The sequence below is a fragment of the Neodiprion fabricii genome, chromosome 3 (assembly GCF_021155785.1).
Source record: "Neodiprion fabricii isolate iyNeoFabr1 chromosome 3, iyNeoFabr1.1, whole genome shotgun sequence".
Classification (NCBI taxonomy): Eukaryota; Metazoa; Arthropoda; class Insecta; order Hymenoptera; family Diprionidae; genus Neodiprion; species Neodiprion fabricii.
Genome location: NC_060241.1, coordinates 40,761,829 through 40,777,336, shown reverse-complemented (window position 1 = coordinate 40,777,336; position 15,508 = coordinate 40,761,829). Strand labels below are relative to the sequence as shown.

The window sequence follows — 15,508 nt, the reverse complement described above, 5'->3', positions numbered from 1 at the left end:
AACTCAAGTAAAAGAGTGTTACTAAACTAAATTTCCAGCGCGTATTTGCCCCAGGAACGAGAAACTGAATAGAGTGAGGTACACGAGCACTATGTTCTATTACCGGTGCCAACTATTTGCCGACATTTCCGCGATCTCTCAAATACACAGCGCTCCAATCAGCGCTATAAGAATTTTTGAGTATGTTCAGTACGATTGTAAATTGCTGCAGGTATAACGAAGAAGCATATACTTAACTCTATTATACACTTTGCTCTTCCTGAATGACGATCGTTTTAAATTTTTAATATTGCGGTGTACAAAGTGTTCGATTGTACGGCTACCGGGGCCTGATGGTGGTCCACATAGCATGCAAGCATCAATTGGCTTGTGTGGGCCAAGGGTATGAAAGAAAAGCATTTTTTGGGCAGAAACGGATATTAGATAAGACGTATAGTGATAGTGACTAACCGGCCGCTGTTTACCGAGGTGTTGCTCCGGCTACGCCTCGAGATAATGGAGTCCCCGCGATTTACCACGCCCTTGTGGGTGATGCTGAAGGCTCGCAGTCTGTAGAGATCGTCGCATGCACGAGGGTTGTACGCCTTCTCAGGGAGGCTGTGAACTCTCGGCCGAACGTGGTCAGGTACTGGAAAATACACGGAGAATACAAGTTACTCCAATCAGATATCGGCACAGATCGACCGTTGACCGTCATGGCAATTAATGGGGGGAATAGCTTGGACGTTCTAAGGTCGTACCTATTTTTAGAAGTTTTTTTTAAGTAAATGAAAACAGTTGGAGCAGTTTTAATTTAAGGACTTTATTATTTATAATTTCAAGAAAATCTTAGAATTTTTTCATTGAAATCCACAGCAAAATTGTGACATGGCGATTGTTGCGAACGATCACTTTTTCAATCCGGTGGCGCAGATTCCTCAGTTAATTTTTTTACGAACAACTAGAAATTTTCACGCAATCTTCAAAACTTGATTATCGATTCGAGCTCGTGGCTAGACTTTTGAATTTCATTCCAAAAATTTTTTTAACACTTTTTTGGTCGAAAAATAAAATTTATTGTTAATAATCGTATGTATTTGAAAAATAATTTCTTTGAACATTTGGGTCATGAGTTTAAAACCGAAAATGTGTTTTTAACTCGACAAAACTTTCCTATCTGTTACAAGATGGACAGTGATGTCGAGAGGTGCACCACATCAAAAGCATTCGAGTTCGAAGACGTTTGCTACTTACATATATGCATCATGTAGCCGTTTTGTTATTAGTCTTAATGAAAAAATTCCAATATATTCTTGAAACCATAAATAATGAAGCCCTCAAACTCATATTGCCCTAAGTGTTTTAGTTTTCTTAAAAAAAAAAAAAAACTCTTAAAACTAGGTATGATTAGACCATCTAAGCTGTACCCCCCTTAATGGACACTTAATGGTACCAGTTGCGTCTCACATTTCCTGAAAATTCAAGAAAGCGATACACTTACCTCGTAGTCTATAATAGACATTACGTTTAACCGATGAAAATTATTGATTACCACCGAATTGGGTTAGTCCTCTGAAAGAATAACAATATAACGGAACCTGAATGGTTGTGCGTTTTTCATCACAGAATTTGCTGCCTATTTCCAGTTACGATGCAATATGGCTGTCAATAGACTTATGAACTGTCAGAAAATAGTCTCCTGGTTGATCACGAGCTAAGTTTTCACACGGATGTCTTTACTCGCCCTTTGTGCCATAACCAAGTTTGCATAATTATCGTGTGGCAATTGAAGAGGTACCGAAATAAAACTTTTATTTTCTTCACGTGGTTAATTATCTTCCCCTTAGTGGGAGGGACAGGGACAAAGGGTATTTTCGTTAGGTTTATATCGAGACTGTTTTTTTTTTTTTTTTTTTTTCAAGATTCTTTATTTTGATGTACTTCGTCATGTCTTATATTAATTTCTCGTCTTACTCAGCTGTGACACAGCCGGTATATTGCCTATTAAAAATATAAGTGAGATTGCAGGAGACGAATCTTCCGAAGGATCAATCCAATTTTCTTCACTCAGAAAATTCTTCTTATATAAGTATAATGCCGACGGAAGCCTGTGATACATTTTCGTTCACCTCTCTTTCGTCGGCGGGGCAGGGGTTGAGGAGGGGGGAGGGACGGCAGATGCCGTCCGCCCGCCGCGCCGAGACTACTTTGAAAAAGCTCAGATCCTTCAACTTTCCCCCGTTCTCAGTTCTTCGCAGTTATATTCAATACTCTTCTCTTTTCCTCCTCCACAGGCAAAATGGAAATGTATATAGGTATAATATATATATATATATATATATATATATATATATAGACGTGGAAATAATTTTTTCCTAACGAGAAATTTCTCGCCGCAGCTCGGCCGCCTCATCGCCGCCCGTGGCCGCAAAAATTGGACCGCGACGTGATTACGCGAACTCTCGAGTACATTAATAAAATAACGGGGAACAGATCGTGGGTTATGAGTATATATATGCGCATGTACGTACAACTGTACACATATATTCGTACATACTGTAATGTGCTTTGTCCTCGACACAGCTGAATCCGTTGCTACGTTTTTCTTTGTTGTTTTTATTTTTTCGTTTTCCTATTTGCGCTACTCGTTTGCAAACTTTATCCAAATTTGTTTATCCGTGAAAGTATTTTTCAGGTGTACTCACTGTCATCGTTTTCACTCTTGACAAGAGATGTGGTCACCGTTCGAAATTATTTCGAGGGTTCAACCGAAAGGAATAAGCTGCGCTGTAGCGATTTTGAGAATGTTACAATCTCCTGAAGTGAACCTTTTCGGATTTCACAATCAGGTATGGTTAGTTTCGGGCTAACGGTAGCAATTCTTTTCTACCGTAATGATGTTAAAAGGGTTAATTTAATTGTGGTTTTCGATCATTGCGTCAAGGATTGGCAGGATGTTCGAGATCAAAAACACGTAGAAGAAAAAAAGACAGCGTTGTATGGGTACAGCAAGCACTTTCAGCCAATCTTTTCGTCTTGCCTTACTAATACCGAATGCTTACTTTCTGTGTACTAATACCATACTTTCAACCAGAACGCTGGAGCGGAAAGAATTGAAATGGAAATTGAAACGGAATATCAACGATGGTATCGATATTCCTTTTGAACTTCCGAACGAGTTATTCGGTTTTGTCCTGTTCGTCTCCCCTGAAACAAGCACGCAATTAATGCCGCTTGCTGTTTTTCAGCATTCTTTTTTCTCTCCTTGTACGTGAAACGATTATACGAAACGATTATAATCAAAAAATGTTATTCGGTCGAATATTTGAATTTTTTTATGTTTACTAAATGTATATCGATGTACGTGATAATCAGATGCGATTGGATAAAGGTTAGGCGAATCTTTTTTAACATCTGAATTCGCTAACAGCAGGTTCGCGGAGTAAAAGACCCGCAACGAATTTATAAAGTAGATTTAAGATTATGCAAATAACTTTCTACGAGAATCCGCACACAGCTGTTGGAGTTTAGTTTATATATAATACAATAATCCCCCCCCCCCCCCCTCTGTCCCCAGTGAACAAAACAGTCAAGCGTAATAAAAAGATACGAAATTAATCCCCTTTTTATCAAATCCCTACAGAATTTCTCGGAAATTGTATCCAGGCAAATAAATACGAGGTAGAAATGTGAAAACGAGAATATCGACACAACTCAGGGTAAGAAACTCAAGAATACCATGTAGTTCGAAAATCCGTTATCACTGTCAAAGGTCATCCTTATTCCAAATATGTAAGGTCAGCGGCAGAGTAGGAAAGATCCAAATCTAAAGAATTTGAGTTTTCATTTTTCTCTTCGTGTCGCAACATGGGTATAAATAATTATGTAAAGGAAATACCGGTAAGATAGAAAGAGTATAAAGCTCGCAACGTTGAAGGCGATATAATCGTACGGTGTTCACAGCCGCATGGCAGATTTTCTGTTGATTCAGATTACATAAATAGCGTTTCGAGCGAACCCATTTTCCGCGAGGCTCTGGAAAATAATTAAGCTGTCATGCCGCCCGGGCTTACAGGTCTTGATGTGCATGAAGGGTAGGATTTTCTCTGATCGAGCCTTTTACCTGTGTATAATGTGTAAGGTTCGGCCCAATATTATACTGTATAGATATACTTTTAGCAGACCTCTTATATTTTTATATTTTCGCTGAATTTTTGTGCCGGAGCAGGTTCAAAGAGCCGGTATATTGTTGATTTGATAAGAGTCTACAGCGCGTCATTGCGGCGAGAGGAAATCTCCCTTACGGGTGAAGCGAAAAACGAAGGGAAAGGCAAATAATGGAAGGAAAAATAAGGTGGAAAACGGATCGACGTATGCTCGGAATTTTTATCCAAGAATAATACGCGTTCTGGATCACTATGCATATCATAGCACGCACTCTGTGCAATCGTATTATATATTTTACCGACCTGTTAAAATTTCGGTGAAAGCTTGTGACAATCTAGGGGTTGAAAAGCTCCGGATTGGTGTTATAATTTATGTTTCAAATCAGAAGCTACTAGGCAGGTATATAATACTCACATATCGAGTCGCCTATAGTGAGTCTTGACTCTAGGAAACTTTATGTTATACCCTCAACCGAGAATTGATCTGTTTTAATTTGACCCGAAATTACGGAGTAAAATAATATCTTGTTATTTCTTGGTATTCCGTCGAGTACTTAGAATATTTTCCGAAACTTTGGATTTCCTGTCACCGTCAAGCTCTCTAGAGGATTGGGGTGTGAATACATGTTATATCTCGTAAGGATCTTCTCCAGCCCGATGAAGCATTGTCAGAGTTGAACGTTGTATAGCAAAAAAAAAAAAAAAAAATTCTGAAAAATGTTACTTCCAGTGGTTGATTGATTCACCGAGTACAAACGCACCCTCAATTTATCGTTTTTATGTCAATCATGCGCGGCGCAGGTGTCATTAGGTATCGAAATTCAAAAAATACGACACAAACTGTTTGTCAAGCTGCTCACCGGGTAATTCGAGGAAATTTGATGTCCTCCGCTGTCGCCCTCGAGGGTGAGCGGTGAAATTGAGGGGGCCCACGTCCTCGTTGCTCACGTTCGACAAATTCGACGCCTGACTGTCCCTTGAACCGCGTCGTGAGGCCAGATAAGCTGCATGAAAAAATTGAAATTTCTGTTAAACGACTATTCGGATTCCACTTCGTGCTGCTGCTGATACGAATCAAACGAAACTATCTTCTGAAGGATTGAAATTCATTGATTGTTACTTTATTTTTGAAACTCGAATCTCGGTCACTCTTATTTGTACTCTGAATTGCCGAGTACATATATTTCCCGCTCCGTTTGATCAGGCAGACAGATGTGAAACTATTTTCTTTCTAGCAATGTTCAAAAAAGGGAACGTGTCATGGAACATTACAAAAGATGTACCGTTACGTGTGTTTAATACGTAGGCGCTTTGAATTTCGTGAAAAGATAATATCACTTTAGGACAAATTCACGTCATTCGGATTAATGCACGGTCTATACATAGGTATACATGGCTCTCCTTGATCCTATTTCATACGGGCACCTATACCGTGTTACTTGACTGACGTGCCAGTGAATGTGTTAAGTTGTGAAGAAGGTGTGGGTAAAGTGCGCGTAATGTGCAAAGGGTATACATATTTAAGCATAATTTAGGAAAGTGGGACCTTGAACCTCATTAAACTCCCATAACGATCAGGGCGACCGCAGGCTGACAGGTCTTATGGACATTCTGAGTTTTTTACACAGTTTGAGGAAACTGACCTTTCGGCATTCACAGACAAGATACAAAACTACTGTCAGGCGAGTTTCTACACGTGACAATTCACTTAATGCAGATCATTGTAGAGGAAGTGTTTTCATATTGCAGCTCGGTAAATTTTGGGATTTGACAACTCTCTTAGATTCGTGCCAATTTCCCAAAAAATCTTCCAATCACTGATCAAACATTGCGATCACTTCTCGGAAGGTTTTTCGATGCCTGACCAACTCCTGGTGATCTTTATCTCATATAATAGCGTCCAATTCCAACAAAGTTCATACGACTCGGACAGACAGCATGGATACAAGAAGTACAAGGATTTACTGAATCAAAGAGGCTATTACCCAAGCCTGCCTTCATCGAGCCCCTTCGTCGAACGGCGGGACTTGAAAGCATGGTCACCTGGGTCTCAGCTTCGGTCAGGTCAGTCAGGTCACTCGTGGACCTCCGGGCCATGGTCTTCCCGGGTTTGGCGTCGACGAGAGTTTCCTTTCCAACGAGGCATCCCTGGCTGCGATTGAACTCTCCGGAGGGAAGGTTTCCACGACGAGGACTGTCGTAGTCGAACCTGGTCGTTTGCCCATGACCCGGTGACCTGGGACTCTTCGCGCCAAATTCTACCTGCAGCTTCGGTTCCACTGGACTCTCGCCTCGACTCAGTCCAGTCGGGGCAATGATCGTTGGGGACATCGGGCTCCTCGGGCTTCTTGGACTCCTCGGACTCTTGGGGCCAAGATTGAAGCAGGAACTACGCCGGCGGTCGAAAAACTCGGACTGCTTTTTGGCATTCGTGGCGGTCTGACTTTTTGCGTGGCTGAAATTGAAATACTGATTGTGCCCGGGCTGTGGGGATCCCGATACCGTTGGAGTGATGGGGCTCTTTGGTGGGTAAGACATGGTCTTGTTTAAGTTCCTCCTGACGTTACAGAACTGGAAGACGTTCGAGGGGGAGGGAAACCCTGGAGAGCTAAACACGCTTCCATCGCAGCTGGGACTCTTGGGGGTCCTGGGGGTCCTTGGAGTCCTGGGACCGGCGTTCGGGCTTTCCGGGCTGTTGGGACTTTTCGGGGCGGAGAAAGTGAAGTAGTTTCCGGTGTTATCGCCGTTGCGATTTTTTCCAGGGTTTGCCGGCGAGCCGGCAGCTCCGAACTCCTCGCAGTCGAACTTGGCGCTTCCGACCTGTGGGTAATATTCCGTGGATAGATCAAAAGTGCGGGGTATTCGGGTCGTCTTTGTCTTTGCCGAGTTCGAGTCCCCCGATTCTGAGTTGGTCGACTCCGAGTACCTTTGTGTCGGACTCTTTTGACCCGAGGCTTGCGGTGGCTGTGGTAAATGGCGGATGCTCTTTGGCGATTTGCCGTAAGAGTCAGGGCTATTGACCGCCATCCTGTTTCGGATCTTTCTCTAAAATACCAACCCCGCACCCTTTTACTACCTAGCGCCCTTAAGCTCAGGGACTAAGCCTTTCTTTTCCTTTCCTCGTGGATCCCCGACCTTTTGGATCCCGCCTCGATGCCTCGTTATTCGCTTTTGTGCTTCAATTAAAACCGAATCGCGGCCCTTCATAGCCTACACGATACAGGCCAGGTTGCCGATGTGGATGCTTAGCACAGACCATGATTGCGATGGTAGTTAACTTCGTCTAGAGTGCTCGGCAAAGGTCTTTATTGATCGGCATTGTTTCATTATTACTTATCAAATTACATAGGATTAATATCATCATGAAACGCTATTTTCACAACAGTATGCGTATTCATACCCATGTGCGTACATCGTCGCCTACGTATACTCACTATAATGATATGCCACGATTAATCACGTCCGGGGGCATATTATATACAGCTCTTCAATCTATGCCCCAATACAGACCACAATGAATATAGTACCTTATCATCATAGATGGATGGAAACACACTCGCCCCCTTTTAACCCTTCACTCTCGCACACCCGCGGGGCTCGGACGTTGATTTATCGACTACAGTCTTCATTATCGCAACACAGATTATACATAGTATACACCACATTGTTCCTTATCCCTCATTGTTAATGATATTATTACACTCTGAATACCGATATCAATTATACTAGCAATACTCGTCGTTTTCACACTCGGTATATAACATCAAATTAACGCAAATGAGAAAATAACATGAAAAAATTTAACTGTCCGACGTTTTCGGAAAAGGGGCCGAACGACCCCCGCGCGTTCAAAAACCAGTGGTAACTGTAGGTTCTACAGAATCTATCTCGTATCGCGAGGTAAAATTAAGTTCTGTTTATTTGCGACACATTCAAAGTTATGTATCGTTATGACTTATGACCATTGAGTCGCGATGCACAAAAATCTACCTATATATCTACGTAACACCAGCAGTATGATAGTTGAAATAGAAATTGAATCGACAAGTGTGTGGATTTAGACGCGCAGATTCGGCAATCTCGCAGCACTCTTCCATAACCTGTTGACGGTGTGCGGTGACCTCACCCCTCCCCGCCGGCACACGGCGATTCTTCAAATTGGCGCTTTTGTACGGTAACGTTTCCGACCGACGAGCCGGCAATACTGTTTAATATTTGGCTCCGTGCTCCCTTAGTCCTTGATCTTTTCGTTTTTGTTTGAGCAAAAGTGTATGGCGATGGTTAAAACACGTGCGTTGCGAAAAGCGTCAAACCACTTTTATACGCAGCGATAAGCGAATCGGGTTACCCTGGTCACCCTAACGGCGGATCGTGCGCTACTGGATGCTTACGTTGATGGTGATGGTGGTCGTGTCACGGCTGCTGCTCCTCGGTCAGGCCCGGGACTACCACCCCCTATCCACCCCTACGCAGTCGCTCTGCCCGTTGAGGAAAGTTGCGCGGCATCCCCGGTGCAGAGGGTGTAAGGTAGGTACGCGGTATATACCTGCGTATAAATGTAATATAACTTGATACATAACGCCTTCGACCAGTTTACGCCGCGTTTTGCAAATGAACGAGTAAACAGAAATTTGTTTTTGAAGGGGAAGGAGACAAATAAAAATTACCACCGTTGAGCCTGCGGGTAATTAGGGTGCGGATTTTATCACAGGTTTGCGGCGAAGAACTGTGCTAAAGCGGGAAGGAGGGAGGGAGGGAGGTTTATTTTTCTTACCAAATCTCGTGGCGTCTTCTACTAGTGGGTATCATGTTGGAATTATATGAAATATCACTTTGCTGCTGAGTTTTGTGCTGAGTTCTGTTGATGCGACACGTGATCTTTCGTTTCGATGTCACCGAATAACGCGATGGTTAACAATTTGAAAGCAACCCCGTTTACGCTCAAGTAATTCACTTGCATGAATTTGTCAGTCTCATCTTAATCACCTAACCTGAGTATTTATCGGGAATATGTTATAATTTGGAAATTCAGTATTTATGTTCAATATTCAATTGAACAATCTGCACTACTCAAATATTTCTGATTCCCTTTGAGAGTTTTTTCTTTCTCTCGAAACTGTACTTGTTAATATGGACGGCTAGACGTACCGATGCTGGAAATGGTTACAATGAAGGATCATGATACAATTCCATGGATAAAATATATGAGGTTTCGAAGAAAATTGGTAGTGGAATAAATGAAAGAATTTACCGTAATAAATATCAAGAAAATGTACAATAGATTTTTAAAAATATTTCCAACTGTTCAAATTAAGAAAAAGCACTTAATCTAACAAAAACTTTTTTGGATTTGTTTGCCACCCATCGATTGCCATATCATGTGCCCAGTTCCGAACCATTTGTAAGCGCTATTATTTAGTACATCAAAAAACATTGGAGACGTAATTTTTTAAAAACTACCCTTATAGTTTACCCCCAAAATTCGATTTCTCAGCATGCATTTCTCACCTCGGTAATGATATCATGATATCAAATTTTTTGACAAGTCCAGGAAATTATTTACCATCAACTGATGATAAATTGGGCAGTGTTTTTAGCTTCAACGGATGCCTGCCTTATTTGGGGGGGGGGGAGGTTTGGGGGTGGTCTTTACTACTTAAGCGGCCGATCAGCAGGTAAAATACGTGACTGATGTATTTCGGTAGATTACAACATGTCACTGAATGAAGAAAATTAATGATTTAGACCTAGGGCATTTTCCTTGTGAGAGAATTTGGGTATCATATGAAATTCAAGAATAGACTAGGTAAGCCAGGCATCTACCATATCATCTGATGATATTTGGTTTTTCTTATCCTCGCGTCTTATTCAACCTTGTTCGAGCTTGTGGCTCACGAGTTGATCATCCGTTTGGCCGTCCGTGGATGTTTCCAGCCGTGTTCGGTAAGTAACAAGTTACCATGCGCTTGAACTACAGTCCATTGAATTTTCGAAAAAGACTATCAGTTTTGACAATACGGATAGCAATCGCACAAATTTGGATGTCTCCTATCGATTCAGATATTGACGACATCGCACCGACAGGTTGATACTAGGCTTTTTAAAATTTAGAGTGACAAAAGTAAGCAAAATTTGTTTCAATGCGATTTCATGTTTAGAGGACTTTTTATCTTAAGCTCACGATTAAGCAATGCAGATCGTTTCCTTTAGTTGCGTGAAAGCTTCGTTACTCAGAAGGCTAAACGATTTCATTTCTATATGTATACCGTATAATAGGCTTGTTAATGGAATCTATCATATTTCTCCACGTCTCGAATGCCACTTTGAAAAAATGATTTGAAAATGATTATTTCACGCCCAAGTAGATAATTTAACCAACAACAAACTGTTTTATACTTGTCAAAAATATTAATGTGTCGTATAATTTTATGTTGTAATGTTCTTTCATGTTCAAATGTATGTTTCAAATTACGCGCCTCAAGGCGCTAAGTATACTGTCTCAAAACATGGCGGCCACTTGTTCAAGGTCTCACAAACTGGCAGCAGAATGATCAAAGAAACCTATGCGGTGGTCGCTTCTGGTCCTTCTGGTTTACGTAGTATCTACGTCATAGAGATATAAGAAATCTCTATGATCTACGTACCGTGAATAGTTTTCGAAAGAACCCTTACAAAGCTACACGGTCACCGTCTGCGCCGTGGTATGCGTAACTTTCGGATGGCAGCATTTGCCAGGTATGTAAGGCGAAGGTAAAATCTGCGCAAACCTGCCTTGGCGGAGGTAGTGACCGTGTGGCTTATTGTTAGAGAAAGAAGAACGCGAAGGGTACAGGATCTCTGGTACAGACCGTACTTATACATCGTGGAGTTGATGCATTTCGTAGCGAACAGACTTTCTCTAATGTGAAATAAAGCGCGCAGGTAGTTTGATGCATCTTCAAATTTTCAACACATATTTTAAACAATGTCCATGTGACTCAATTGAACATGCATATCTAGATGATTCTTTTATAAGCAGTAAAAAAATTATATCGCGTGAGTAGCGGGGTCAAACAGTGTACCATCACCCATATAATTTTTGTAACGAATGAATTTTTAGTTCCTAAATACCTACGCTTTCCAGAAACTGGCCAAGCCACGTTCCCCACGTTTGTTCGTCCCTGGATTATTGCTAGCCCAAAACCCCGCCGAATTGGACGGCCCTGAGGAAAGAGGCGCGTCGCTTGATGACGATAGCCGAGTGCCGGCTGGTGTTTGTCAGCGCCTGTGGCATAGATCACTTCGTGCTTCTCGACGATCAAAGAACTTCAGAGTATGGAACGTATTTGAAGCAATTTTGCATAAGTATACGCACGAAACAATAACGGTTCGCAAGTCCCGATGGGAGGCACGCAATTAGCGATTGAATATGACCGTGAAAATGGTATATATCTACCGGGTGAACTTGTGTCAGGGAGAATTGTGGCAGATTTTTCGTCACCGAAAGAGATCAGAGGTGAGCATGGAATTATTCATTTATTTTTCTATTGCGTAGCGGTGGCAAAACAATGTGTACTGTTTAAATTGACAGTAGTGCATTAAACGTGGATGTTTCCATTCCTTTTTCTAGGTTTCTCTTTTTTAGCGGAATTTGACATTCAATTCTATTTTTATCCACTGTGAAAGTGTACTTTCATTATTTGATTCTACTAAATTGGAAAGCACCCGGCGTTTCGTGTATGCGAACAGGCCTTATCCAAGCTGATAAAGGTCATGATCTCACACACACGCATTGGGACGTGCAGACGCGTTTGTTTTCTAGCTGTGTGTATCAATGATGCAATCTCATCCATAATTCATTCTCAATATTTACTTAATATCACAGACGTGCAATTATGTGTGCAGTCCATATAACCAGTTATAAAGGCATACACGTTTACACATACATTAAAAATCTGTCCATCAATTGGAACAAAAAATTATGCATACAAAAACTCTTACGCGGCAATCTGTCGGGAATTTTTTACAGAAGAATCGTGCAGAGAGTTTGCGCAGATCAGTTTATCAAAGGTTATCGAGTTTGCCTGCAATGTTGGGCAGACCGCAAATCGCAAAGATTTCACATAATTAATCTGGGTACACATTAATAACTCGCATGTTTTCGAACAAACTGGTTCTGTTCGTTTTACGAGTAGATTTCGGCACCAAGCGCACGGCTGCTTGACACTAGCACCAAACGTTTACGCTCAAAGTAGGTACACAAAACGTACAGTGCGGACGGAAGAGTTAAAAACTTCATTTCTCAACGTCTTACCGTTAATAAGTTCGCATTTTTTTTCTTCACTAATCTTTGTTCAATAATATCAAATGTCTAGCAGTATTAGTAAATCAGATTTGTATCCACTCAAAAAATGTTTGATACTGTATCAAGCCGAACACGCAGTTCGATTATCTATTCACTCCTGTTAGGCTCATGTTTGATGAATAAGAATTCTCGACCTCGTATGTAATATATTATAGAGTCTTGGTGATCGGTCAATTAAGAAAACGTATTTTTAGTTAACGTTTCGACCCGGATATGGGTCCTTATTTCAATTAATCGTAAGGTTCTTACTATCAACAATACATAATAGCTCTAAGAGTATTACATCTACAATATTTAAGTCTGATTACTTCTAGTACTATTATTTATTTTACAAAAATCTTTTTGTTATTTTTGACAGTTTAAAAAAATAAATCGTTCTGAGGAGGGCCCATATCCGGGTCGAAACGTTAACTAAAAATACGTTTTCTTAATTGACCGATCACCAAGACTCTATATATAGGCTCATGTTTGATGTTTTCAGACGTTCAAAATGAACGATTCGTATTAATTAAATCATGCGAAATCAATAAATTTTTTGAACTACCATCACTTTTATTATCGTTATAAAAACGCAGGTAAAACAATTCGTCACAAGTCAAATTTCTCCTGCAATAGACGAGTTTCGTGGGTTTATGAGGCCTGTCCGAAATTTTTACGGAAACACTAAGGTCGTACGAATAACAACCTTTCCTTTATCCTAGTTTTTTTGCCCCTAGGACTCCGAGTGAAGGTCGTTGGGGAGGCGAAAGTGAGATGGACTGTAAAGCGAGGGAAGTCGCGGACAGTGTACCGCGGTGAGGAGAATTACTTCTCCTCGCTGTTCCACTTGATAGGAAGTGATTCCGGTATGTCTGTAGAGTTATTTCTTTAGGAATTTCTTACTGCAGGGTGCGTAATACTGCCCACCAAACCGCAGGTCCAACCATCGAGCTTCCAGCCGGTCACCTGGTTTATCCGTTTAGTATTCAACTACCGATGGGGCTACCTAACAGCTTTGAGCATAAGATTGGTCACATACGGTATACGATCAAGGCCACTTTTGACAGGCCATGGAAGTTCGATCATGAGGTCAAGGCTGCATTTACAATTGTTTCTGCCTATAACTTAAACGAGAGACCGCAAGCTGCTGTAAGTCAACATTGTGGCTCTGAATGTATTAGACTAAATCCACAGTTCCTCACGAATGCCTCTTTATCAATCGACACCTGTTAAAATTAAAAACGTTTCCAAAATCTGCGTGAATCGAAGATGGCTCGGTTTCATAATTGGAAAACTAGTTATACCGTTTGCATCTTCAACTGTATTCTATGTAAATGTGAACGACCCTCTTTACGTCGATATCGCAACCTTTTTGTCCCGAGATTTCAGAGTAAAACTCATCAAAACTTGAGCGATTTCGAAGTACATACTTATGATTAGAACCATCACGATAATAATTTAAATGTGTAGCTGTCGATCCACGGAAACATGCAGAAGAGCTTTTGCTGCTTTTGTATGGGCAAGGGAAATTTATCGGCAATAATATCTATTCCCTCGAGTGGATTTGTGCCTGGTCAAATCATACCTGTTACTGTAGAATGTGAAAATAATTCCACAGTCGAAGTGGAGCAGATACAGGTTTCTTTGAGACAGGTACGTCAAAGTGAGCAACATAAATGTCATTTAAATACTGCAGAACATGCTGGCATGTTGCGGTTTGGATCAAGCATTGGCAATTCCTTAACATTCCTATTCACTTTATCATTAACCGGAACGATACGACTGTAGAAGTTGAGATTTGAAGCGAGCTCTCCGTATCATCGCTCCAAGAAAGTAGGATCGAGTGTGATAAAATCGCAGTTCAATGAACCGTTTGCTAACAAATCCGAGGAGCCTGTTATACTACCATTGAAAGTTCCGGCGCTTCCTCCGTCCAATCTTGAGTTCTGCGGGATAATCGACCTTGATTACGTCTTGAGAGTAACGATGTCTTTCTCCGGGGTGTAAGTAATTAACTTTTGCTGTTGATTATTTTGCCAAGTGCTGAAAATTTAAATGCTAAAACATAGGTGCCAAACACGCCCAATATTGTATCATGAATTTCGGAATCTGAAATTGAAACAATTAGGTTTTATTCGATCAAGAAAGTACCAGGCAGTACTATTTAGTATTTGCCCAGATGTATGATGGTTTTACTTTAATACTGAATGACAGATTCGCTTGACGTTGTTTTACAATCACTCACGTTTCAAATAGTTTTTACCAAGAGAACCAACTCTGTCTTGTTTGGCCCATGTTTCACGCCGCATCACTACAGACGTTGGCCGAAATTTTATACAACCTCCACGACACCATTCCCAAGTTCATGGTATCTAAGAAAATTCTTTGATTCGAACTATATTACGGTGTAATAATTAATAAACTGGACAAGAAATTCTTTTACAGGCACTGCGACATCCACGAAGACTTCCCCATCCTTATTGGAACAGTTCCACTGTACGGGTCCTTCGACATGTACAGCCCAAACGTCCGGGTGACCCCATCACCTAGTGCACCACCCCTACAAAACCCTGCAGATTTTACAAGTACGTCTTTCCCTGGTCACTCACAACCTAGTGACACACCGTCGCCTCCGTATCCAAGTCAGGGTGATCCACGCGATTTACGTGAGTCAGAATAACATTGAAAATAATATTTATTCAAGTTTTGATAATATGTATATTGTACAAAATGAACGGCCGAATCTAATGTTCTGTCAACATGTCAATTTCAGCTCCACCTTCTTATGAACAGTGCATGTATGGTGCCCAATCTATCAAGGACACGGAGGAGTCCGATTATGTTCAGGCCGTTCCATATGCTCCGCGATATCCTGTGTACAACTACGACGCCGCTAACACAGCTTCTAGTGCTCCCATGCTCGAAAAGCAGTGAATGCAGATGAATGCCCTTAAAGACAAAGTACCAATCACTACACTAAGATACTCTTGGGAACTACTCCGAACCATTGCATTTCGATTAAATCGTCATCAGTTTCCAA

The 15,508-nt window shown here is 41.2% G+C and overlaps 2 protein-coding genes across 2 annotated transcripts in view; one reads left to right on the top strand and one right to left on the bottom strand.

Annotated features, from left to right (window-relative positions):
• LOC124179243 overlaps positions 1 to 11,374 on the bottom strand; it is a 37,377-nt gene extending 26,003 nt beyond the window's left edge. The window contains exons 1-4 of the mRNA XM_046563468.1: positions 11,260 to 11,374; positions 6,131 to 8,691; positions 5,006 to 5,149; positions 451 to 628 (exon numbers count right to left, since the gene is read on the bottom strand). Coding sequence (XP_046419424.1) covers positions 451 to 628; positions 5,006 to 5,149; positions 6,131 to 7,172 — 1,364 coding nt within the window. The 5' untranslated portion in view covers positions 7,173 to 8,691; positions 11,260 to 11,374. The remainder of the gene's footprint in view (positions 1 to 450; positions 629 to 5,005; positions 5,150 to 6,130; positions 8,692 to 11,259) is intronic.
• Positions 11,375 to 11,508: 134 nt separating this feature from the next.
• Positions 11,509 to 15,508, top strand: LOC124179244 (arrestin domain-containing protein 17-like). Its single transcript, XM_046563469.1, has 7 exons — positions 11,509 to 11,640; positions 13,206 to 13,334; positions 13,406 to 13,617; positions 13,939 to 14,121; positions 14,257 to 14,471; positions 14,914 to 15,134; positions 15,242 to 15,508. Exons 1-7 carry the CDS (start codon positions 11,526 to 11,528, stop codon positions 15,400 to 15,402), a joined length of 1,236 nt encoding a protein of 411 aa, XP_046419425.1. The 5' UTR covers positions 11,509 to 11,525; the 3' UTR covers positions 15,403 to 15,508.

Bases quoted from the DNA above. Each gene is read 5' to 3' on its own strand.
- LOC124179244 (XM_046563469.1), top strand. From the start codon at position 11,526: ATGGGAGGCACGCAATTAGCGATTGAATATGACCGTGAAAATGGTATA. The intron at 11,641-13,205 runs GTGAGCATGGAA...TTTTGCCCCTAG, and splicing joins GTCACCGAAAGAGATCAGAG to GACTCCGAGTGAAGGTCGTT. The intron at 14,122-14,256 runs GTACGTCAAAGT...ATACGACTGTAG, and splicing joins TACAGGTTTCTTTGAGACAG to AAGTTGAGATTTGAAGCGAG.